At 45.4% G+C, this 25,025-nt stretch overlaps 1 protein-coding gene across 5 annotated transcripts in view; it reads left to right on the forward strand.

Annotated features, from left to right (window-relative positions):
• DAB1 (DAB adaptor protein 1) overlaps window positions 1-25,025 on the forward strand; it is a 380,571-nt gene that overhangs the window by 314,462 nt on the left and 41,084 nt on the right. For 2 of the 5 annotated variants that reach the window (XM_084785547.1, XM_084785548.1), the window contains exons 5-9: window positions 2,592-2,723; window positions 3,379-3,498; window positions 3,995-4,033; window positions 5,523-5,588; window positions 11,788-11,847. In XM_084785547.1, coding sequence (XP_084641673.1) covers window positions 2,592-2,723; window positions 3,379-3,498; window positions 3,995-4,033; window positions 5,523-5,588; window positions 11,788-11,847 — 417 coding nt within the window. The remainder of the gene's footprint in view (window positions 1-2,591; window positions 2,724-3,378; window positions 3,499-3,994; window positions 4,034-5,522; window positions 5,589-11,787; window positions 11,848-25,025) is intronic. The other 3 variants (XM_084785549.1, XM_084785551.1, XM_084785550.1) reach the window with 2 other exon arrangements.

The following is a 25,025-nucleotide window of genomic DNA, read 5'->3' on the forward strand; positions in this document are numbered from 1 at the left end:
TCTGTGCACACACGCTCACAGAGCTAACACTCTGCGAGGCAGTATTGGATATCATCAAGCATTAAGAATGTTTTGATTTTAAAATACTTAATGAGGAGTCATAGATAAATTAAAAACATCTCCATCTGCTGTCTTCATGGTAGGTGATATTCTACACACTCATCTCTTAAGTCTAATTCCACCAGGAAGATTTCTAATCGCTGTTTAATTTTAGAGCAATATTCGGCTTGGCAATCAATAAGGCAGTGTCGTCAAACTTGGATTTAATAGGAGACGTAGATTACATCCTCTACATTATGCAGGGAAAGAAATACTTTAGGAAAAGGAGAGAAGAAAAGAATGTCTTTGTCTCCCTGCCACATATCATGCTAGCTCACAAAAGCTTATAAATCAATGCCCCGTGTTGCATGAATATAAATCTCATCAATTTTACATCATTAACACCATGAGAAAGCTACTACTCTCAGAGCAATTTTCCTCTGCTGGCTAAATGTGTCCTTTTGATGAAACAAAACAAGCAGATGCCGATTGTTTTTGCTAACACACCCTTCCTCCACCAACTTGAATCACTCAACACGCACTCCAGGTATAAAGTTACGATGTTGCTGGCCGAGACCAGGGGAATGAGTCAGTGATACCATGCTGCTGTTCAGGGAGCAGCGCGCCCCTAAAAAGAGGATGCAGCAGAATGGACAGTTCTAAGGATCATCAGAGGGGTGAGGAGCAGTTGCTTCCTGACAGATAGAGGCAAGGCAGAACATTCTAGAGCAGGAGACGACTCACATGGTCCGAAACTCATTGAGCAAGAGAATGAGGAATTGACATTCTGTAAGGCCAGTGATATCTAGAACTAAGGCGATGACCCTCATGAAAACCCAAAGCCCACTGAACCAGGAGCCCCTAGTGGCTTTCAGGGGCAGGAAAACTGCAACAGGACCTAAGAAACTATCTACTTTAGTGGGTCTGGAGACTTTTATGTTGAAGTACCTGTACTGTCTGTATCTCTCCCTCCCTCCTGGTACTCAGGAATAGGAAAACTTATGTGTACTGCAAAACTCATTCATTTTTTTTCTTGGAGTATTTGAACCATAAGCACTTGATCAAATATAAGCTAGAGAACATAGCAGCACTAAACAGATATAATTCTATTTAAACATTTGCATGGACAAATACATTATGTGAGTGTGTGTGTGTGTGTGTGTGTGTGTGTGTGTGTGTGTGTGTGTGTGAAAGAGAGAGAGAGAGAAAGAGAGAGAGAGAGAGAGAGAGAGAGAGAGAGAGAGAGAGAATTACAAACTCATGTCTTCTGACGATCCCACAACCAGCATCATTCTAAAGAGAAGAACTCAGAACATCTCCACCACAATCAGGAACCAGGCAACAATGCCCACTCTCCCCACCTCTGTTCAGTTTAGTACCTGAAGTCCTTTTAGACTTTTGAAATCTGCATTTTCATGCCCTGTTGATCTTTTTAGAGATGGGCTTTTGAATTAGGGTCCTGTGCTCTGGTGTTTCTAGGGAAATAAGCTCTGGTTTAGAGAAGGCTGGGGCGGGGGTGTTGGTGTTAGAACAATGGCTGGAACTCAATCTTCTTGATGTAAGGAAAATGTTCCTTGAAAGATTCCAGCCCCTATAGGGTATTAATTAAGATGATATCTGGGATTATTATAGAAAAATAACCACAAAGGTGTCTATCTCCTAAGAAGATAGGAAACTTTGGTTCTGTGGCAACGTGAATGACAAAAGCAGAGAGGCCGGTTTCAAACCAGGGAGCACCAACCAGATTGCTTCAGTTCTACAAAATGCCTGAAGCCCAGGGGAAGGCTAGGAAATGGCCGAGTTTAGGAAGACAGAATCTAGTGTGGACAAAGGACCAGGAGTCCAGCAACCTTATCAGAGCAAGTCCTGTGAGCATCCGTGTGAGAGGAATGCATCAAGAGTTTTAAGGGAAAATTCCTCCAGGGAGAGGGAAGGCTGCTTAACAGACTTAGTGTCATTTCACGTGGCCATCAGAAATCAAGAAGGTGATGAGATCAGACATTGCAGACAGAGACACTCAGCCGATGAGAAGGGCATGTGAATGTGCCCACTTCTACCCAAAATGGTGACTTTGCAAAAGATAATGGTGTTCATCCCGGGAACCCTGCAAAACTGGAGTACTGTGAAGTTCACAGCACCCTCACCCCCCGGCATTGATCATTGGACAGCCTCTCCCTCTGCATGCAAATCCCTGATAGTGTATTCACTATCAGGACAGATTGGACTGGGCTGTACTGCGAAAGTTGCCAGCAGAAAGAGGCACATGGGCTGAGTTAGCCTGGGAGGCTTTGGCAGGCGGTGTGAAGCCACCTCTGCAGATGCTCACCCCCATATGAACAATCCTGGTACATCTCTGGTCACAGCACTGAGACCGCAAAAGGACACCTCCCTTTCTCGAGGGCAGGCGTAGCTCTTTTTCCTTCCATCTGTACCAAACAGCTTTCCCAAAGCCCCTTGGGCCTTTCACACATGGCAGAAACACATCTCTTATTGATCAACAGCTCGAGGGGTGTGTTCCCTGAAAAACTGCTCTTCCTTTCGTGTGTCCCCAGGCCCTTCAGCATCACCATGCTGTTCATGAAATCTCCTACATTGCGAAGGACATCACGGATCATCGGGCTTTTGGATACGTTTGTGGAAGGGAAGGGAATCACAGATTCGTGGCCATCAAAACAGCCCAGGCGGTAAGTAATCCTGTCCATTACAGGCATCTTCCTTGTGACTGTGCAGGACAGAGCCATCACTGTTGGGTTTTCAAGGCCCATCCTGACCACATGATATGTCAGCAGCAGCAGCTGATCCACAGAATCCCACTTAGGAAAGATAAACATCCTTGAAGCAAAGAAACATGGTCATACCCATTCAGTTTTGTTTGGGGGTTTTGTTTGTTTGATTGGTTTTTGGGTTTTTTTTTTTCCCTAATAGGTTTCCTAATGACTGATTATTTCCCCTTTCTGATTAAGCTAGATAGAGACATATACACAAATAAGTTTCCTTGTGTTCCTAGCCTCATTTAAAAAGAAAATAAGGGAAAAACAAATAGCTGTTTTGCATATGGCCTGCCCTAATTTTATTGTATTCCGAATCACTAATAAATAAAAGCAATGCTTTTTATGCTTATGATTATTATGAATTTGCAAATATAATTAGTTGAAGAAATGAACTTTAGCCCAGAAGCAATTTGCTAAACCAATATAAACAAGGTAGAATTAATTAAGAATGGAATGCTTTCAGTTTAATAGAAAAAGGAAGGGCTGCGGGTTGGAGCCACAAACAAAAATTAGTGGCTGCAGTTGAGCCGGATTCCTTACTAATGTGTCTCACCACTGTTCACTCCAGGCTGAACCTGTTATTCTGGACTTGAGAGACCTCTTTCAACTCATTTATGAACTAAAGCAAAGAGAAGAATTGGAAAAAAAGGCACAAAAGGACAAGCAGTGCGAACAAGCTGTGTATCAGGTATCCCTATGCGCTCCTCCCAGAGCTGCAGAGGACAGGGTCTGTAAGGAACAGATGGGAAACTGACAAGTCAGTTGGTTTCCTCCTGCTGCCGAGCAGAAATAAACAGAGATGAAAGGTTTCTGTGTAGATTACAGGCACCCAAACCAAGCCATTAGATGTGATCCTTTTTTTTTCTTTCTTTCTTTCTTTTTTTTTTCCCTGAGACTTGAGGTAGGTTAGAGAAAGGGAATTCTTTAATCCAAGGGAAGATTTCCGGGGAGGAAAACTAAAGGCCCACAGCAGCTTTGCTGGCTTTGCTGTTGTTCGCACAGGGAGTGGGTGGGGAGAGCTGCAGGATTTGGAGTTTCTTTGTGTGTGTTTTTCTGCATTAATGGCCTGCTCTCCTATCTTAATCAATGCTGGAGTCTCTACTGCGCTATATTATCTGAAGATAATCTCACCTCTCTTCCTTTGTATCCTTTGCTTTCACCACCCCCTCCCCTCACTGAGATAGACAATTTTGGAAGAGGATGTTGAAGATCCCGTGTACCAGGTAATTTCTGAGCCACGTCAGGGGTTTGCATGCAGTTCTGCCCACAAAAAGGCTATTTTGACTGAAAGTGAGGAGTCTGTTGAATGCAGACGAATTGAGATGGTTTCTGAAGGCAGGAGTTGCCAGCCTCTGCAGGGAGGGACCTTTGCACACTGAAGAAATTTAATCAGCATTAATAACAGGAGATGTGGAGCTCCACTTCCTTCTTCATGCCTTAGACCCTTTCATGATCTGGAAAAGTCTGATCCTAAAAATGAAAATTTTTCGTTGGGCTCTCAGTCGTTCCAACTTTGTTAGAGACAAGGTGGATGATAGAATAGAGACTCTACGAGCTAAGAGTTAGGCTTCAAGGGCTGACATTTACATGGCGTTTGAGCACCAACCTAAAGAATGCTTTCCTTGCTTTGGCAAGGATGTAAGAATACTTCTGAAGCCCAGGGATGCAGGCTAGCCCTCTGATTATTTCTCTCATGAAACAAAGCTGCTATAAAGTGAGAGAGAGAGAGAGAACCCTGAGACATCTCTGCCCAGGGCTTTCTCTGCACTCTCCTCATGGTCCACAACACAGGGGTGGACCGTGACCTCTCTTGAGCTCAAGTCCAACGTCTGTGCAAACAAAGATTCAGAAAGAAAGGAAGAAGTAGCTTTCCCCCTTTCTTTCCTGTGCTTATTTCCAAGGAGAAAAACTAGATCAAAAATTATATTCATTTTTTGAACCTTAAAAACAAACCTTCAACTTGTATTTCTAATCAGGACACATGGTTGCAGTTTATGTCTGTGTTATATAACCACTGCGCATGTATGCATGCTTTCACACCAACAGCTACTATGGCTGTGATCAAAATAGCATAAGTAGATACTTAGGCAGATAGATAGGTCTCGAAGTAGAAGTACCCAGCAGATCTATGGTAAATACAAGTTAGAGATGTAATACTGTACACACCCTTGCTTTTGAGGGATGAAGACGAAAAACTTTCTTATAGCAGGACCTTCAATCTCTGCTTAATGCGCTTGTAAAGGAGGACAGTGGTGGCTTTTTGGGAACACTTCAGCCCTTTAAGCCTGAAATGTACACACAGAAGAGTTGATGTTTAGTATTTTAAACTGATACAATTCTGTTTAGGCGATCAGGGAGTTTGGGGCTTCTGAGTTCTTGAGCAGTGGCCCAGGACCTTAGCAATGGGACAGTTAAAGGGAAGTTTGCAAGGCTGTGGCCCCATGGCACCACAGCACCATGCCATTCAGGCGATATACCATTGGAATGCAACCGTCCTCTCTCCAGGACTTGCAGAGGCTGGGCAGCAAAAGCACTGTGGGTTTCCTCAGCAGGACCCACGTTAGCCCAGTAACCCAACAATCATTTCAGATATCTCCTCTTGTGCCTGTGTCTGTAATGCTTGCTGTGATTTGCACCTGAATTCCAAATGCTGGTTTTCCTCTTTACGTTTGTTTCCTTCTGCTCTTTCCTCTCTGGCTGCTCCTGCAATAGTACATTGTGTTTGAGGCTGGACATGAGCCAATCCGCGATCCTGAAACAGAAGAAAACATTTACCAGGTATAAGATGCTTGCTTCTTCTTCCTATGCACCCTCCAGCAAAGGCTAGTATACAGGGGGTCTCTTGGGCATCCAGGAGTATGAGATGCTTTTGAGGGCACTGACTGCAAGTTCCCCCACAGTTCCCATTGCCTCCCTGGTGAAATCTTTTATGGCCCAGTTGGGTATGGTGTTTAAATCTGGAACAGACCAGGGGTGTTCTAAGTAGCTTACAACCCAGGCATTCCGTTGGACTGAGCTAATGCAGAGAACAGCAACCCAGCAAGCAGGGGTCTTTCCCTTCTTAAAGGAATGCATGCATCCAGTTTGTTTAAAAGCCCAACCTCTTTCCTAAAATAAGGGACAGGTTCAAAAATGCTGCGTGAAAACAGCATTGGGGGGAATGACTGGAATAAAAGAAAATACAGTGTTGGGCTTTCCCTGTCCCGAAGGGGAAGCAAATTAATACTCATAACTGTGAGCAACACTTAAAACCCTGCTTAAACTCATTCAGCTCTTACAAATATGTGATAAAATAAGCATTTTAATCCTGTTTTGGGGGGGAGTATTAATGGAACAAAGTTTAGGCACAGAGCAGATTTTCCAGGGTCACACAACTACTTAGAGCCAAGAGTGAAAAACAGGTACAAGTGGAGGCCCAGCCCCAGCCTCCTCTGGAGCCCCATCCAAGTGCTTGGGTCTTGGATCCAAGTAACATGGTATAAAAGGCTAATTTTTCACTAATGATAACCTTAGTCTTCATTTAAAGCATAAATACGGTGGGAAAAGGAACGATTTGATATAGTTATTTAATCAGTGGCTTTAATTTACTTAGTTGTGTGCTTCGTTATTCAGCCTTGGGCGTGTGTTAATTGTGAAATCAAAATAAAACCTATTTTCAATTTCTATCAGATGTGTAGAATTCTAAATGAGCAAGCCCAATGCTGTTTCTCCCAACTATTCAATTTAAACCAGCCTTTTAGAATAATAGTTTATTCATGCCCGCCTGGGTTCATCCGGACTCTTCCCACTGGGTCTCGGCCAGTAAGACTTGGAGCAGGGATGGTTTCAAAGAGTATCTGTTTGAAATGTACCACCCTGGGGGTGTCCGAGCAGTGAGGCCAAAGAGCCATTGAGCTGCCATCCCATGGAGAGACAGCACCTTTGCTATGGGAGAGGCACTTGAGTCCAGCTGAGCTGTACTTGCACAGCAACTGGGGACAACAAAGAGTCTGCAAGTGCCAGAAAGGGCTGCCTTAGGCTGGAGCAGAGCTGGTGTTCAGCTTGGCCCTTCTCATCAGCTACCTTTGGGTCATGATTAGAGGGCAAGACGCTGTTTTTCAGACTCCGCTTCTCCAGTTTTAAAGTAGGAGGCACCACGCCAACACGTGTAAGAGTGAGATTGAAACAAGATTGTATGGGTCATAAAATGAAGAGACAACATCCTGAAGCACGGATATCTATGTGGATGTAGTTCTTAGTACAACTGCCTGCTCCAGCCATTGACTTAAATGAAACATTTTCTTCCTGTCTCTGGGCCTCAGTTTACCCAACTGTAAAATAAGCAAATAAGCTTCAAAGATCTCTCTGGGTAGGATCTTTTCTGCTGATTGCAACACGGGCTTCACAAGAAATAGCTCAAACACAGGGGGCTGGGTTCCTTGCAGAAGCATGCTGGCTTGCTCTATAAGGGCGACAAGGGCTGCCTCAGAAGTGGGGTATATGTGTGCTGATTGATGCCCCCCAACATAGGGGTTTCCATGCAACACCCTTCATCTCTCATGATGCCCACTATCGCTTGAGGCAAGAAGAGTGAGGCTGGTGGGGACCAGGGATCTTGTTGGGCTCACAAAGCTGATGAGATGGGATCTCTAAGGCAGATTTCTCCGACTTCTGTAATAAGCACCTCTGCTCTGTGCCCTCTTCAGCTCAGTGTTACGTGGCTCTGGGTTTTCCAATTGCATTGTGTGTATTCTAAGTCACTAAGAGATCTCACTTGTTTAAACAGTGCTGGCCTCCTGATCTTCCCATGTACCCATCACTAGCAGGAAGGCCTCATTTACGAGAATGAATATTTTATCCCTTCTATTGGTAAGGTCTGTGGCCATGTTGTTCACCCAAACTGCAGATACACCTGGTCTCAGTACACTTAACAGGACACTAACCATGACAGGCCTAAAGATGACCAGCTTTTTAAAGCACCACCAGTAGAAGGTGTGGGTTTTTTGTTTTTGTTTTGTTTTGTTTTGTTTAGGACTGCTGCATATATCTTACTGTTTCTACCACTTTGTCTCAAGGTGGCCTCATTTTATTCTGTACCCTGTTTCTAGAAGGCAACACACACTAGTAGCCTTTCAGTATTTTGTGCCTTTGGGTGATTACATAAATTTTGCCTCTCAACTTCCTGGGCTGTGAACTGGGGCTAGTCCAGCTCCCGTGAAGCTATGATGACGTGATGCGCTGGGTCCCCAGAAGCTTCCTTTAACTTCTGCATCATCATCGTCATCGTCATCATCAGGAACCATTTTTGATGATGCTGTAGTCACAGAAAGAGAAACCACCTACACGGCTCATTCTACTGGAGAGCCCCGCAGAAAGCTGAAACAATGCTTTCCTATTGTGCCCAACAGAGGACAAGGAGGCTCCGAGGCAGTTGGGGACACCTTTCCGAGGGGGAGTTACACCTCCCCAACCATGTTAAGAATCACAATTGTCTTTTGTGTCATGTGCCTCAGAAAACATTATCAGTTCACTTTAAACAACACAGGGCATTTGTGTGTGTGTGTGTGTGTGTGTGTGTGTGTGTGTGTGTGTGTGTGTGTGTAACTTAATCGTGACCTTTCTGTCACTTGGTGAGTTAAGAAGAAAAGCTCCTGAGGCTGTCATTTTTAGCATAAAGGAGTCCTGAGGGCCAAGATCAGGGGCTCTAATTCCAATCCCAAGCTCTTTAACAAGGTATTCCTGCACGAGTGGGGCCTCCGCTTTCCACGTGGGCATTTTTCACATTCGTTTGTTCAGAACTCATCATTAATCTCCCATGTGTTAAGTATCAGTTTAAAACAGTAAAGCTAGCCTTCTCTCACCCAGCACACCCTTGAGTGGCCTCTCCACACGTAATTACCACACTGTCAACCTGAATGAGCCCGCAGTGTATATCACTTCAGGTGTAAATCTTAGAGTACTTATGCTCTATTTTCCTTGTCCATTCAGAAGTGTATCTGTGGGGCCCTAAGTATTTGCTAGGCACCCAGGAAAGTAGCAGTGACCATTGCAAGGTCTGCAATGGTCCTCAAGCAGTTTATAGATAATCCCTTAGATGCTCATGTTAACCAGGTGAGGAAATTGATGCTCAGAGAGCAACACAACTTCTCTAAGTCTATAACCAAGCCTGGAGTAGGAAGCAGGTGTTCCCCTCCTTGTCTACAGTTTGGACCACTCTACATCACTGTTGTGTACTGCAGTTGTCCCTAGGAATGGGATCAGATCACCTGTGCAGAGAAGACAGACCCACGGACCTTAGCCCTAACTGGCTAATGTTTGATGAGCCATGTCTTTGCTTAACAGTTACAGATAGAAATACAAGGGATGATCGAGTATGTGCCCTGTGCTGAGTAGGCTTACAGGCTGTGGTACTGAAGACACATGGGCAGCATGTGCTGTCATAGCTATCAGGAATAGAAAAAGCCTGATTTGACACTCTGAGTTAGTAGCCTACGTGTATTTCCATTGCTCCCAACACAAGACGCTCTGCTGATTCAGGGCCATATCTTCTATTCTCACTGTCCAGAATGACACCTGGCATATAGCAGGTACTTAGGGACTTTGTTTTTTGTTTTTTTTTTTCAGTGAAAGGATGTACTTGAGGTGGAACAAAACAAACAGACCAAAAACTCCAAACAAACCAGGTCTGTAGAAGCAGGCAGGACTCGGGAGAAAACGTCCCGGCTGAGATAAATCTTAACGGACAAACAAGCAGATTTGACATCCCACTCATGGGAGAGCCAAATAGAAAAGCACTTTCAATTATGCCCAGTTTGAGTTTCTCCACCGCATGGCTTGTTCTCCATTTGCGGGGATAATTGAGAAGCAGCCAAGGTTCAACTGTGCTAAGTGCCCGTAGTGAGCAGTGAGTTCTGGGCAACAGAACACTCTCTCGTGCTGCTCAGTAAAGGGTGAGCTCGTGAAAATAAAAGTGAGGGCTGGTAATTTACTGGCCCTCCTTACCAAGGACTCTAGGCATTCAAGGAGGATTCCTTCTAAATGGAGCCCAGTTACCAGGACCAAAGAAATTACATCCTTCGTTGGATACCTGCAAACTGGGATTCAGGAAGGGTATCTTCCACCTGGCCGTGCTCACTCATGGTTCTGTTCTCTGCAAGGATGCACATGGGCCTTTGGGAATGCAGAGTATAGTGTTTTATAAAGAAGGATGTGCCTGAAGCAGCCACCTGAACAGTGAGGCAATAAACAGCAAACAGCCTGGACTGTAATGCTGCCTGCCCCGCTCCCTGAATGCTGGATCCTCTCCGGGCCTCATCTTCCTCCTCTCCATAACAAGGAGGGAGGACTGTAGTTCTGAAAGAATCATCCTGGTTATTACATCATTATTTATGAGAGAAATATTTACAACTCTGTCAGCTCATAAACTTGCCTCATGCCATGTTAACTCATACTAAAGAACAAAAGTCTTATTTTGGTACCCAGAATATCTGGGTTTGAAAACCACCAGGTCTGAAGTTTGGGGCAAAGTCCATAACGTCTCTGAGCCTGCCCTTCTATAGTTTGAAAGTAGGGTTGGCATCAGGCATTTAGGTTAAACGAGGGTAAAAAAAAATAAGACAATGCAGGTCCTTAGCCTAATGGATGGGATAGCTGGCTGGTCCATGCTTGGCAAGCACTTCTTTTTTTTTTTTTTTTTTTTTTTTCTTCAGTATCCCCAATACTGCTATGTGGAAGATTTACCTACTGGGTATTCATAGTGGGGGTCTTCTGGTTGTGACATACTCTGTCTGCTCCTGAGGAGCATCCAGCCTGCTGGAGAGACAGTCCCTCTGTCAGAGCATTATAAATCTACTGATTCTTGGTCTCTGCAGAGAAGAGCAAAGCCACGGCAGTGTGGGGGAAGAGCGGCTAATGAGTGCTTCCAATCTGGAATGTTTCAGTGCAGAGCCCTTGATTGACACATTAGAGAAGTATTCAACACTATTAATATCACAAAATGTGTTCATATACATATGTATATGATTATGTGTGACAAAGGAAATTATCACCCTAACATAATGCAGAATGCTGGGGCTCCGTGGTTCTTGCTTATCTGATCCAATGTCTCACTCTCGTTTTTACCATAACCTGAGTAGGAGGCATTGCTGATCAGGCCTGCTGAGAGCAGCAGAGCCAGAGTGGCCCGGTGGCCTGCTCAGGGTGCTGTAGGCAGCAAGCAGCCCCAGGAGGCCAGAAGCATGGGCAGGGGAAGGAAGAGAAGGGGAAGCGATGACGGATCAATCAGGAACTTCCGGATCCTGGTGCCTCACTTCCCCTATCATATGGGTCCTTTCTGTGATTATCAGGTGGCTTGTGTGCAACCCCAGTAGGAGGCTGACAAGTACCAGGGACTTAATTTTTGATAGCATGTTAATCTTAGCACTATACGCCCAACCATGAACTATTTCTAGTTATTTGAAGGGAAGTCATAACACCTGAGCATCCTTTATGTTCAATCGAATGAAGTCAGACTACTGTTGTTGTTGGATTTTGTTTTGTTTTGTTGTTTTTTTTTTAATTTCTGCCATATGAGGATAGACGTCTCTACAGCTGGTCTTTGATTCTGGGAAAGGCTCATGAGCAGAGATTTATTATAAGATGGCTACCCCTGTCCTGATATGATTTTTCCCAAGGGAAGGAGGCTGGCTGAAGACCTCCACTGCTAAAGCCACCCAGCCCTTCAGGCTGAGTGCTGGACCTGTCTTAGGAGCCTTCTCACAGTCAAACTTGCAGAGATGTGTGACTGCTTTGCTTTTTGAAAGGGGAACACCAAGTAGATGGTGGTGGTGGTGGTGATGGCATATGCCTTTAATCCCATCCCTCGGGAGAGTGAGATCGCCGTGAGTTCAAGGCCAGCCTGCTCTCTAGAAGGAATGCTAGGAGAGCCAGAGCTACACAGACAAAAAGAGAAAAAAGTGGAACACCAATGTTTTGACTGTTGAATTTTATTTCTCCATAGGTTCCCACCAGCCAAAAAAAGGAAGGTGTTTATGACGTGCCAAAAAGTCAACCTGTAAGTGTAAGTACATCTGCCTTAGCGGCCAGATCATGTAGAGGCTGCGATTGGTGGAAGGCTCTTCTTCTGGCCTTTGCATCACATATGGTTTCTCGTGGATACATGGACAGAGACATGAGGGAAGAGTGGTACAGATGAGCAGGGCCAATCAGGACAGAGGTAATGCTCCTGTGAGTGGGGAGGGATGGGGCTGAAGAATGCAAGCAGCTCTGCCTGAGGGACTCAAGGTCCCAGGTGTTTCAAGAAGAAAGTCTCCATCCTTAAGCTTTATTATAGTACATGGTCATGTATAAGACGCTGTCGTCTTTTTCTACCAGTCTGATCTGTAAGTGGCCGAGAAGTTTCAAAGGAACAACGAAAGGTTTGGCCAGGCCCTTGGAGGTGTGTAAGGACCCATCCCATCTGCAGGGACTTAGAGAAAAGGTCATGTACAGGAGGCTTGCAGAGAAGCCTGCAAGTGGGTATGTCACAGTGAGGACAATGCCCAGTGCATCTGGACTCCACCTGCTGGAGGGTCTTCTCAGGAATATGAGCCAAAAAGGAAAACCAAGCTCTACCCTGGCACTGAAGGCAACTTCTTATTCCCAGCACTAGCATCCCTGAGGACTGGCCTGTTCTTTGAGTTTCCATCAGTCCATCCCCTGTTATACGGTTTCCTTCAGCTCACTTTGTCCTGGATTGACTCACTCACACCTGACAGGTTTAGCTATGCGAGGAAACACGCTCTATTTGTTGCCCTAGTTTTTCTGTTTTTATTAGTCATCCTGGTCACGCCCTCTCCATGCTTAATAGCTCCAAGGGGGGAGAAAACCTAAGCCTCTTGGCCTGCCAGACAGGCTGTCTAAAGGGCACCATCAGTTCACAAGTCTCTTGGTCCCCTCCTGGCCCGGCCCTCTAAACCCTGCCTTCCTCCTGCTCTGTCTGCTGCCTGATATGTCTTCGTGCAATTATCAGGAAGATTTGGGGGGGTTTCTGGTCCGATCACCCACATCTTTGTGGCCCTGTAACACTTACTTCCCTATGAATTATTACTATTCATTTTCCCACAACCAGCATGAGTCTCCCGCGGTCCTTGAATTACCAAAAATGAGGCCTGGTTGCTGGGTGCCAGGCAAGAAACTTGCTTAGAAATATTTCATCAAAGATCATTGACTCTACCCTGAAGAGGGAATCTATGAGAATTCTTTGCTCTTCCACTTGAAGGGGATTCCCGATTTATCTTTCAGTACCCTAAAAGGCCATCACCTAAGCATAGTAGGGGGTATGCTTGGGAGACCCATGGGTGTATGGACAGAATCCATTGGCTGCTCACATGCTGTTTCCTAAGTCCTAGGTTTACCCCGTGTGATACTACATTCCCACATTTCAAAGGCCTGAGAGAAGCAGGAGACATGAGGCTCAGGCTGTAGCTCACAAACATGAAGACAGACATTCAGATCCTGCCCCCTGCCCATCACAAGCTTTGGTGGCATTTGTGTATTCCTTGGTCCAAGGTTTGTCAGCTATCCAAAGAAACTGCTGACCTGAAGATAAAACCGTATGTGTCTTGGAACATTTGCCTCTGTTACCGCAGCCTTATAGAGGTCCATGAATCCCCCTGGGTCCCTCTCTGCTTGGCTGCCTCACTGCCCTACAAGCATCAGCTGAAAGCCCCGCCCCTCTGATAATGCACTGTCTGCTGTGACTGTCCTTCCCAGGAACATCCTGGCTGCACCATTTGTTTCCTGTCCTTATCCAGAAAGAGAAACGGAGCAGAGGGACCCTGCCAGGAAGCTGCTGCGGGGCTATTACACGTTCTCCACAGGGAGGCAAAGTGCCTGCCTGGTGGCTCAGTCCTCCAAGTCCCCCAGTAGTTACCTGGGGGTTTCCACCAGCTACAAAACTAATCTGATCAATAGGAGAAAGGCCTGGGTGTAGCTGTCACCAATGGGTACTTACTGAGGGTATCTGAATAATGTGTCATTATCTGTAAAAAAAAATTTTTTTTTAAAGATAATTGCCTACCTTTTATCTTTGGAAAATTGGAAGAAACATCTTGGAAAAGTCCTTAGCAGAGGATGTAAATTAGATTGAATGTGGCCATGTCTGTGTGTTGCTGTAATAAGCAATGCTTGGGGCTGACAATCTGGGGACAGTCAGCTTCTCAAATTGGGTGTACACCTCCTTTGGGAATCCTCCTTGACCCCAAGCAGGGTAACCCACCTTCCTGAGTGCTTTTGTGCTGCCCTTTGAAATGGTAACAGTGACTGTTGTCTGGTTTGTTTTTCTTAATATGTCAATGTGAGCCACTGGATTTTGTGATCTCCCAAGATAGTCAGTGAAATCACAGCTCTTGCAGTTCAGGAACCCCACCCCGTACCTAAAATGTAGCTGCCTTTGAGCACGGAGGTAATGAATAATCTGGGTTATGACAGAGATCTGGGTTGTATTCTGGCTTCATTACTGGCTTTGTGACGTTGGCTGAGTCCTGGTCTCTATTTAGTCTTTAGTCTTCTTATGTTTGTAACGGTGGTAGAGCGTCGTGACTGTTGAATTCTATGAGTTTATATTTATCACTCAGTATACAGTGTAGAACTGAATACATTGGCTTTAAGATACCTATCAGGAGTGGTCACCTTCCCTCTCTACCTCCCTCACTGTGTGTCTGCCAAGGACAGGAACCGTGCCTTATCTGTGACGTGATTACAAGGGAGCATTAGCACAGACTAGGTGCACAGCAAGTGCTCCAGTGAGCGTGAGTGAGCGAGTGAGTGTACAAAACTGAAAGTGAGTGCCTGGGCAAGGAAGGAATGAATGTCTCTGGACCCACAGCTAATGTCTTAAGCTCTGGAGCACTGTGTCATACAGACACAGTGTTTGCTGTTGTAGCAGTCCTTTGCCCAGCAGCTCCCTACACTGTGCCTTCAACAGCTTGTACCCTGTTCCGCCTCCAACCTTCATAAATGGCTGTGGGGTGTTGTTGGTTTTTTTTCTTCAGAGTTTGGATCACCAAGCTGACAGATGGCCTTCTGAACACACACATGGAAATGCATGTACGCGCGCACACCTGCACCACTGCAGCTCCACAGCAGTCAAAGCCAAAACATTTTGCTGACTTGGCAAAGTTATTTTAGGGTTTTGTTTTGTGTTCTTCTGCCTGAGGATGGGCCCAGAGCTGGAGCCCCGTGGCAACTGTTGAGAGTCAGGCAGTGCTTAACGCTTTCTGAAGAGAGACCGGCACATCATAAAATCGTGAGGACATAGTCTGACAGAATTAAGAATCACTGTTAAGTTTTCTACCCAGAAGCCCTTGGAGCCACTTATAGGTCACAAAGAAGGCTAGAGAAAGGATGAGGGTCCATCAATTTTACTACTTACTCATCTAAAGACCACTATAATTCTTGCATTTTAACACTGCATCAATATATTTCTTACCTAGTTTTAGATCATCTAGAATTAAAAATAGCAATTACACAGATTAACTTTAAGCCACATTTAGCTGCAGACTTTCCTTCAAAATTAGAAGTTTTTCTGGTAATATAATATAATATGTAATAATATAATAATATAAGCTACGAAACAAGATAAAAGGAGACAAGCCGACCTTGCACCCCACCCAGTCATTTGCCTGCGCAGCTCACAGTGTCTCTTGAGATTTATCTGTCTTCTTAACAGAACAAAGAAAGCCAGCATATGTTTCCGAGCTGGTGTTGGTTGTTCAAGGAGCATTGGCCAATGAGTTGTTCATCGGTGATTCTAAAAATTAAAGCGTTAAAGTTTTCAGGTGTTAAATACATTTAAAAATATACTATGAATGCTAGTGTGTATTTATGCATGAGTTTGCAATAGGAATATATTTTGAGTTATGAATATATATTATACAACTCAAGTATTTCTCAATTTTCTTTGACCTGAATGCTCTTTTTAATGCGACCTCAGATACATCTCAAGTGGAGAGTCATTCCATTAAAGACTGACTGGAACAAGAGGTTTGGAAGACAACACCTGCGCTCATGGTACTAATACAAAACAGTCTCCTCCCCCAAACTCAGGTTTGAGCAGGTTCTTTGCTACATCCGGGTCTGTGAGCTGGGCATGTGGCTTCTTTCCCACGGTTCCTTGACTTAGGTGTCTGAAGTCAGCTGTGGGTCAGGAGGCAGCCCTACTCATCCCTGCTGAGCCTGCTCACAGATTGCAGGTTTGCTTGGCTATGGTCTAGGATAGCCTCCAGAAAGGAAAAAAAGCCTTCTCTTCCATATAGCATCTTGTCCTCTGGCAGGTGTATCCAGTTGCAGTCACCAGAGACCCCCTCCCCCAAGGCCCGCTGAGGCTAAGGCATTCCTCTGCCAAAGTAATTCAAGTCTATCCTAGATCAAGTTCAGGGGGAGAAATCTATATTTTGGTGGAAATTAGCTTTAATGCAAAATATGAATATATGCAGAGTGCATGGGAGGGTATCTCATGCATTTCATGTATAGCAGTCGGCATGCGAAATCACTGCTGAATTACAATAAGTTGAAATAACTTGTTTCTTTGATACTGCTTTCTTTTCGGGTTGGCTTGCCTGTATTTTGCCGTTATCTGAGGTGATTCCTGACTTGCTCATTCTGTAGGACAGCCCGCTGGGTAGCCTGGCTTCCCAACCTCAGAGCTCTCGGGCATCTTCCTTCCTCTCACCGCAAACCTCCCTCCTCCCCTCACACCTCACTACTCGTGCTGAAAACGCTCTTGGTTCAGCATTCAAGATGTGGTTAAAATGATATATTTTTTTTTTCCTCTGCAACCGTCCTTGAATCCCTAAGGACCTTGCTGTTTTGAATTCACTTCCGTGGAACTTTTAATGATGTTTTATCATTGTCAGAGAGCGGTGTTCTCCAGGGACTGGAAGCGTACATGGCCTTTGTGATCAGAGGCGCTTGGATTTGAGCTCAGCCTCGCCGTTCACTCCCTAGCTTTGTGACTTTGGCTGCCGTATTAGCCTTTCTGAGTCTCGATTTGTTCATCTGAAGATGGAGCTAATGCTGGTGGCTGCCTTGGAGGGTTCTGTGGGAGGATGGTGTGAGCTGGTCTCAATCAGCACAGGGCCCAGTGGGAATTCAGAGCTGTCATTTCATTCCCTTTACCTAATTATCTGTGAAGTGCCAGGGGACAGGAAATCACATACTATTTCTGAAGGAACACTTCCTGGGATTTCTGGTCTCCTTGAGATGTTGTCGATGGTAAATCCTCTTCCCATTAAAAAAAAAAAAAAAAAAAAAAAAAAGACCTTGCGCATGCGCACCAGTCTGATTCTGTGGGTCTTACAGGAGACAGGAGACACGAGACGCGCTCTGCTGTCCCAAAATCCCAGCAGCAGCTCATCTGTCAATAGAAATGGCCCCAACAACAGAACCATCTGATGGTGCAAAGATTCTCAGAGTCTGGGGATTCTTAGAGTTTACTGTTTGTTAGTGCTCACCCTCTCTCACCTGGCTCAAGATCCAGCTACAGACGGAAGCTGGTGGTCTGCTCAGTTACCCGGGCCTGCACCCCGCAGCCTATCCCCACCTGGCTCACAACTGAACTCAGGCCTTTCTTACCCTGCTTTCTACAGAACTTGGTACTTGCGTGCTTACTTTAACATGAGTTTGGGATGTCCTTCTAACAGATTTCTTCTTAGGGTCATCCCACACCCCCCTCCACCATTTCCTGGGATCTCTGAGCCAAAGTAGTCGTTAATCTCACCCTCACCTAGAAATATACACTTTTCTCTCTTTTCTTGGTCTTGACAGTAGGAAGCTTTGCACAGGGGCTAATCTCTTTTGTAATCTTAAATACATGGGAATGCTTTTATGGAAAGGTCTTGCAAAGCCAAGGGCATACATGCCCGGTGATGGGGCAGGAAGATTTTAGGAAGAAAAAGGTAACTTGAGCAAAGCAGGATTAGAACAAGCTCCAGGCACAGTGCCAGTCCCTTGGAGACCGATTCGATTGCAGGGTCTTTTGACTCCTGAGTCCGTATTGACCTTACCTAGCAGCACTCTTAGCTGATGAACTCATCATCAGCCTATCAAAGAGACAAGAAATGCCGATATTCCTTCTACCTGCCGGCTCATAATGCTGGATATGATTTTAGCCAAGCACCCTGGCGTTTGGGGTGACTATCAGGAATGTCCGTTCCGGAGTGGAGACACAGGCTGCTAAGCACGGCACCTTCATTTATTTTTGAGAGCTCTTTGCACTGCATTAGTCATCGAGAGTGATACTTGTCCTACGGTCGGGCTGCCAGAGAGAGAGGTACACCGAGGCCCGAGTGCCTGTTTCAGATACTGTGACACCAATACACTGTTTCAATGATACAGACCCAAACCTTCATGTTGTTTTAGCTGAGAATGGTCCTCATTCCCCTATGCAATATTTATATGCCTGGAAAAAAAGTTTTTATCCTGAATCTTATAATTGCCCCCATTTAAAACCCTCACATAGGTGTGTTAGCCATAAAAGGCTTTCTGATTTTCAGTAATAATTCTGTATTCTATCAGAATCCAAATCTCCCTGCGCAGCCTTCACAATCAGCCTCACTGAGATTCTCAAGTTTTGGCAATAAGAAGATGGTCAAATTGATGCCCTGGGTTGGACATTAATTGCCTTGACATGAAACATGGATTCAAAGTCAAAGGAATTAGGAGATGCCTCACCGCAGTTCATCCTTGGTTGAGGTCTTTCTCAGTTTCTTTAACTTTTGGAAGCTGTTTCTCCTCCTCTGCATGATGAGAGCATTGCCCATCCTCTTCCGACACCTCAGGCCCCTGGGAGGTTCAACGTGTGTGAAACCACCATCTTCAAATAGGATGAAGGCTGCTTGTAGGGGACCCTAGAGAAGCAAGTACCAAGGAGGGAACAGTTAGCCATAGTCAGGCTCTGGGCTAAGTGTTTTCCAGGTTTTTGACTTCTTACTCAAGAATAAAATAAAGATGTGCACAGATTGCTGAAGTGGCAAGGATATTCAGATGCTACCACAGCACAGATTAAAAAAGAGCACGCTGTCAAGACTGACAGTGACCCATGTGAGTGACAAGACACAGGGACCCTAATTACTGCGTGGGGCTCCTGTTATGAGGTACAAAAACAAGGTACCAAGAAGTATGGTTTGGGGGTGATGGTGATCTGTTTTTGTTAAGATTAAGTTGTATGACTGTTTCTCTACAGGTCAGGCCCCTTCCCATGATGCACCTGATTTTAATTATATGCACACTGAATTGTGCATAGGCACATAGGCAAATAGGGATGATTATCATTATTTTGGCCAAAAAAAAATCACTTTAAGGACATAGTTTGCCTTATTATGCACACAAACAAAACAAGTTCAGCCCAGATCAGCCACCTTGCTACCTCCTATACCAAGACACAGCTTGAGTAAGGTTAAATAGGATCTCAGTCTAACAATCATTAAGGCAGGGAGACTTACTCCACTGTTTGTTCATGGTGGTATGCGGGCAGCTTGATACAGGGGTTGAGACCTAGGTCATGACAGGCTGTTAAAATGCATTGTTTGGAGTGAGGTGTGTGCATAGTATGTACAAGTAAGGGCCTCAGGCTGCCAAGTGAATTAATACAAGAGGGGTTCGTGCATAGCCCAAATCCAATGGAGTCCCTGGTTGCTAAGCTTCTCCCAATGCTTGCTGCCTCAGTTTGTCTTAGTTGCCTCTATTTTATTTTATGACCAAGAGACCCAAGTGAAATGACAAGAGACAAGAAAGAGCATTCAGACCATCAGAGTTGGTGTCCAGAGGTCAAGGCGGCTTTACTGGCATAGAGCCCTCTTCTCCTAAGAATATCTGAGCAACATAAATGGGTCCTAATTATTTCTGCCTTGTAAAGGGAGCTGCCCTAGTGGGGCCTCAACATTACGCACCCGTCCATGTTCCATTTACCACCCTGTCGGTCTAAGGTGGGCAGTGTTTACCCTTTATGCCTCTCCTAATGCCTCAGCTGCCAAATCAGATATAACAGAGGCCCCCACTCTCTGTCTCCCTGACTCACAATGGCCCACTCGGAGACACCCAGCAGTGAGTGATGGGTTTGTCCTACGAAGTTAGTACTTTGGATGTCAAGCAGTTTATCGGCTGCTAATCAAGTCAGCTCCCTGAGCAAGCTTTCAGCATGGAACGGCTACCTAGAAAATATGTTTCTTCTTCGTTTCCTTCAAGAAAGCTCGAGGTCAGAGCAGTAGATCTATCTGTGTGCCCCCCGAAAAGGAGCCACGCTGGAAGAAAATGATAAAAAAAACAAATCCTAGTGATGGGGTTTGACATTCACCCTGCAATTGGTTTTATAGTGCCAGGCACTAACCATATGTACTAAGAATTTAAGGCTAATTTAGCTGTGGAAAAAGTAGCTAGAATTTACAGAGCATCTGTTATATACAACAGGCAGCCTGGACTCTGGGTTGCATTTATCTTTCTCGCTTATCACAGGCCTGGGAGGTGTGTGCACTTGATACACAGAGAAAAGGAGATTTGCAGGGTCCATCAGTCAGGCTCAGAAAACTGGTGAGTGGCAGAGTCAAGAGTCAAACCCTAGGTTGTGTGACTCAGGCGTGCACACAATTCCCATCGAAGCATACTGTGGGGTTTGTTTGTTTGTTTGTTTGTTTTTTTGGTCAGTTTTATTATTTTTCTAGATGATATCTCTTTAATCCAAGATTCAAAAACCCCCTGAGTCCAAGGAAGACCTTGTGCTCAGATCTCAGATCTCCCCGCTTCTGCTCTTGAAGTGTGGGGATAAGGGTTCTGTGCGCCACCACCCAGATTATATAATGTTGGTCATCAAACAAGGCCTCCACCATGTTAGGTCAGCACTCCACCCACCAAGCTCCTCCTCCTCTAGTCGCTAGCTCCTCCTCCTCTAGTCGCTAGCTCCTCCTCCTCTAGTCTCTAGCTCCTCCCTTTTATGCTGTTAAAATCAGTACATGGGCCTCGGACCTGTCTCCTAAGATCTTTTGCTTCTAGTATATCTATAAATATTAACCTTATCTCCTGGAGCCCAGCAGTCCTGGCTGGCTTCAAACGCCCCTTTCCTCGTTTAGACTGAGGATCAAATGGGCAGGCCATGCTGTGTTCACGCCTGCATCTTCACTCTGCCAAGCACACTGCCACAGTCTCCTCATGTTAATGAAACTTCTGTAGACGCCAAAGAACAAATCCTACTGGAAGTGACCCCACTTCTGAGGATCAGGAAAATTCTCCCTTTGTCGTCGCTGCCTCTCCTCCACACACCATGTATTTCTCTACGAGGCCCTTGTGCCCCGACAGCCGGCGTTTGTCTCATTCTCCCTGCTAAAGTTTTAATTCAACTTCTCTGCTACAAATGTAGGAAGAGTCAATCCATTAAAGTGAAGAACTGCGAGAATTCTCTTGACAACTATTCGCTACTCCCCCCCCCCCGCCCCCCGCAACTCCCATCTTTTATGGCAAATAAATTTTCATTCACAATTCAGCAGTTGGTTTTTCCTTTAGTTGGAAATCTGGATCAAGATGTTGTATAATTGGATTAAATCTAGTCTGAACATTTGTCAGTTTCACTTCCTCATTAAGCACCACATTGTACAGAAATTATAATTATTGCAAGGCAGTTAACAGAGATGTCACACAAGAGGAGAACCCAAGGAAGGGGAGGGAAGCTGAACCCGCGCATTTACGGAAGTGGCTGGGAAGGTGGCCCCTTCTTATGTTCCTTACTTAAGTGGACTTCCTTTCAGTCTTGCCTAAGAAAGTTGTCCTGAAGCAGACCCTGAATCGCCACAGGATTAGAGCAACAAGGAGCATTAAAACAGCCTTCTGGTCTAACTGCACCCAAAATACAAGTCCCTCATAAACAGTTGTGTTAGGTACAGGAGAAAACGGTGCATTGGCCTTCCTTTTGTACAACCTACTGATAGGCCGTTCTTACTTTCCTAATCCCAGAGCCTAGAACTCTAACAGAATATAAAACCTCTTCAATGAGGAGCACTTCCTCCCTCCCTTCCCCTCCCCACCTCCTTCTCTGTCTCTCTCTCTCTCTCTCATTTTTTTCTGTTTTGTATACAGTGTTTGTGTTGTTTTGTTTTTTATTTTTATTTTTTAAGATAGTTTCACTGTGTGGCCCTGGCAATTCTGGAACTAGCTCTGTAGACCTTGAACTCACAGAGACCCACCTGCCTCTGCCTCCTGAGTGCTGGCATTAAAGGTGTGCACCACCACAGCCTGGCTTTATGTGCTCTGTAATAACCTTATTCCTTCATTCTAGTGAGCAAATATTTACTGTGACCCTCCTACCTTTGAGACAATATTTTGTTTTCTATCGATATAAAGACAGAAAATATGGGTCACTGAAGTATCTTGACGTTTCCCAATGGCCAGGTGTAGAAATAATGATCAACATTAATAACCAAGGCTACATGGCACAAGAAGCCACAGGAGAACAGTGGGAGACAGAAAGATCTGCCTGGGGGCACTGAGTGAAGACCTCAGCCAGGGCATGCATTGGCTGGGATCTTGGAGACCATAGGAGTTTGTCACTGGAGAAAGAAAGAAGGAACTAAATAGTCCAGAGAAGATCTGCCATAGTCCCAGAAACCGATGGGTCACCTCAAGGGGGCAGGCCACAGAAAGTTGTCCCGAGAGCAAAGGACGGGCACACTGGAGGAAGCTTGCCCCAGTAAGCAAAGGTCCTGAGTAAGCTGAGGAATTGAGGTGTGTCAGGGAGATTCTGGTCACTATTGGAGTTATGTTTCTCAGTGCCAATCTGGTGGCCTGCAGCAGGTGGCTTAGCAGGTGTGGAGACCATTAAAGCGCTAATACAATTATCTAAGTGCAGCTATCAGGAGACTTGGGGAAGCATGCCAGGTGGCTTAATAGAGGGAAGTTACAGAGGGGAGCTTGTTATGAGTTACTAGAGGACAGAAAAGCCTAAGGAGGCAATTGGAAAACCCAGATTACTAATAGGGAAAGGGCCAGGATGAGGGAGAAAGAGAGACGCTGTCTGTGGAGGCTAAAAGCGTATTGGAGACTCAGCCACACCCACAGTCATACATGGAAATGCGTTGTCAAGGGACTTAGCAGGGATGTCTATAGTGTGTGTGTGTGTGTGTGTGTGTGTGTATGCCTGTGTCTCTGTGTCTGTGTGTGTTATGTGTATGTATGTGTGTGTCTGTATGTGTATATGTGTGTATGTGAGTGTATGTATGTGTTGTGTATGTGTATGTGTGTCTGTGTGGTGTTTGTGTGTGTGTGTGTGTGTGTGTGTGTGTGTGTGTGTGTGTGTGTGTGTACGTGTGTGTCCCACAACATAGGGTGGAGAAAGGGCAAGACTGATTCTTCTTAGGGCAGAGAGGTCAAGGCATAGGCAAGTACAAGGCTCTGGAATTCCTCCTATGAACAAGACTGTATAGGGGGGAGACCCAGTTGGCCAGATCGAGTAGTAAATATACCTAGAAAACCATCCAGAGCCTGAGCTACACTTGGGAAAATGAACTTTAGGAGATGAGAGTTCTGTATGCCCACATTTGTGTCTCTAAATCTAAGGACACTCATGCATCAGTCTCATCAGCAGCCGTCTTAGTGTTCTAACCAAAGACGGCAGCAACCCCATCACCTCCCTCTCTGAATCCCTTGTGGAGTGAGTTTTGCCTGCATAGCTGCCTGGCATCATGTTTTCAGGGTTGTGCTTTGGAATATCATGTCTGAATAAAACAACAACCACTCCATTCCTCTGTTAAAATGCCTGCTGCTGGATCCCAGAGGAGTGGTCCTCAGACTTTTTGTAAGACCTAGGCGTCTTTATTGGTATGAATCGTGCTGGGGCAGAGTGGTATAGAAGCAGACCAAAGGAGAGATGTGGCTGAAGCTGAGTTGGACCCTCAAGACTTTCTCACCAGGGGTACATCTTCTGAAGGATATAATCTAATACATAGAAGACTCTAGAATAAAAGAGGTAGAAGGAGAATAGTCTGGAAGCTACTGTCCAGAGGATCCTGCTATTAATTCTGTGGATGGAAGCAAGAAGGCGGAGGCAGAGGTCTTTTGGAGTATTTTCTATCTTGGAGAACATGGAATTGGGAGTAAATTGGGGCCTTCTATTTCTCAGAAAACTCCATGAAGGCCACTTTCTTGTGTTACTGGGGAGATTAAGAGAAGTGATGGCGTTACAGTAACATTGTGTCATAAGCTAGAAAGAACTGGTGGGAGGTAAAGCAGTGCAGTCAAGTGTGACCTTTGCAGCCCAGATAGCGGGGCTTGAATTTTTTATCCCTCAGTTCCCAGCCGTGCCAGCTATGACTGCCGTTGCCTCAGTATGTCCACCTGTAAGACATGGATGACGGCACCTGTTTCAGAGAGGTTTTTGAGTTTTAAGTAAATAATTCATATTAGACATTTATGACCATTATGGTACAGAGTAAGTGCTCAGAAAACATTGGCCATAATTATTTTCATGAGCCATTCTGTAGATTCTACTAAGTGCTTTAAGATGTGAGCATGCATGACACCTGCCTCAGGTGCTAGGGTGCTTTCAGTCAGCTGGACGGGGTGAGGAGGTGTAGAGAGCCCCAGGCTACGGTGTTCCTAGTCAGCTTTAACAGACAACCCAGGATGGTGTTGACCCTGCCATGGCACTACAGACAGCTCTTCGGGTTGGGCAGCATCCCCTTTGAGCTGCCAGAGCAAAGCATCAGAGGTAGGTGGCCTAGGCAACAGAAGCAACTGTGTTTACAACCTGTGCAGGCTGCAGGGTGCCAGGTCACGATGGAAACTGGCCTTGAGTTGTAGGCTGCATCCTACTATGGCCTGTGTATGTGGGAGGGAGAGAGGGAGAAGGAGAGAAAGCCACGTTGAAAGCTAAGACTTCAGTGCGTTAGTGCGGGGAGGAAGAGAAGCAATCAGTCCTTCACAGCGAGCATATCAGTCACTTGCTTGTTGCTGTGATAAAACTCTATGACCAAAAGTGACTGATGGACGAGTTGATTTTGGTTTATCCTTCCAGAAGCATAAGAGTCTGTCACGGTGAGGCAGCACAGCAGCAAGCAACAGGCATGACTGCAGGAGCAGGAAACAGAGACCAGAGGGTCTCCACAAGCCTAAAGCAGAGAAAAAACTACAATTAGGGTGGAGCTATGTCACCTCAAAGCCCAGTACCAGTGACGCACTTCTGCCGGCAAAGATTTACTCCTGAACTTACCCAAAACA

This window comes from Acomys minous, assembly GCF_964271855.1.
Source record: "Acomys minous genome assembly, chromosome: 6".
NCBI classification, from domain to species: Eukaryota; Metazoa; Chordata; class Mammalia; order Rodentia; family Muridae; genus Acomys; species Acomys minous.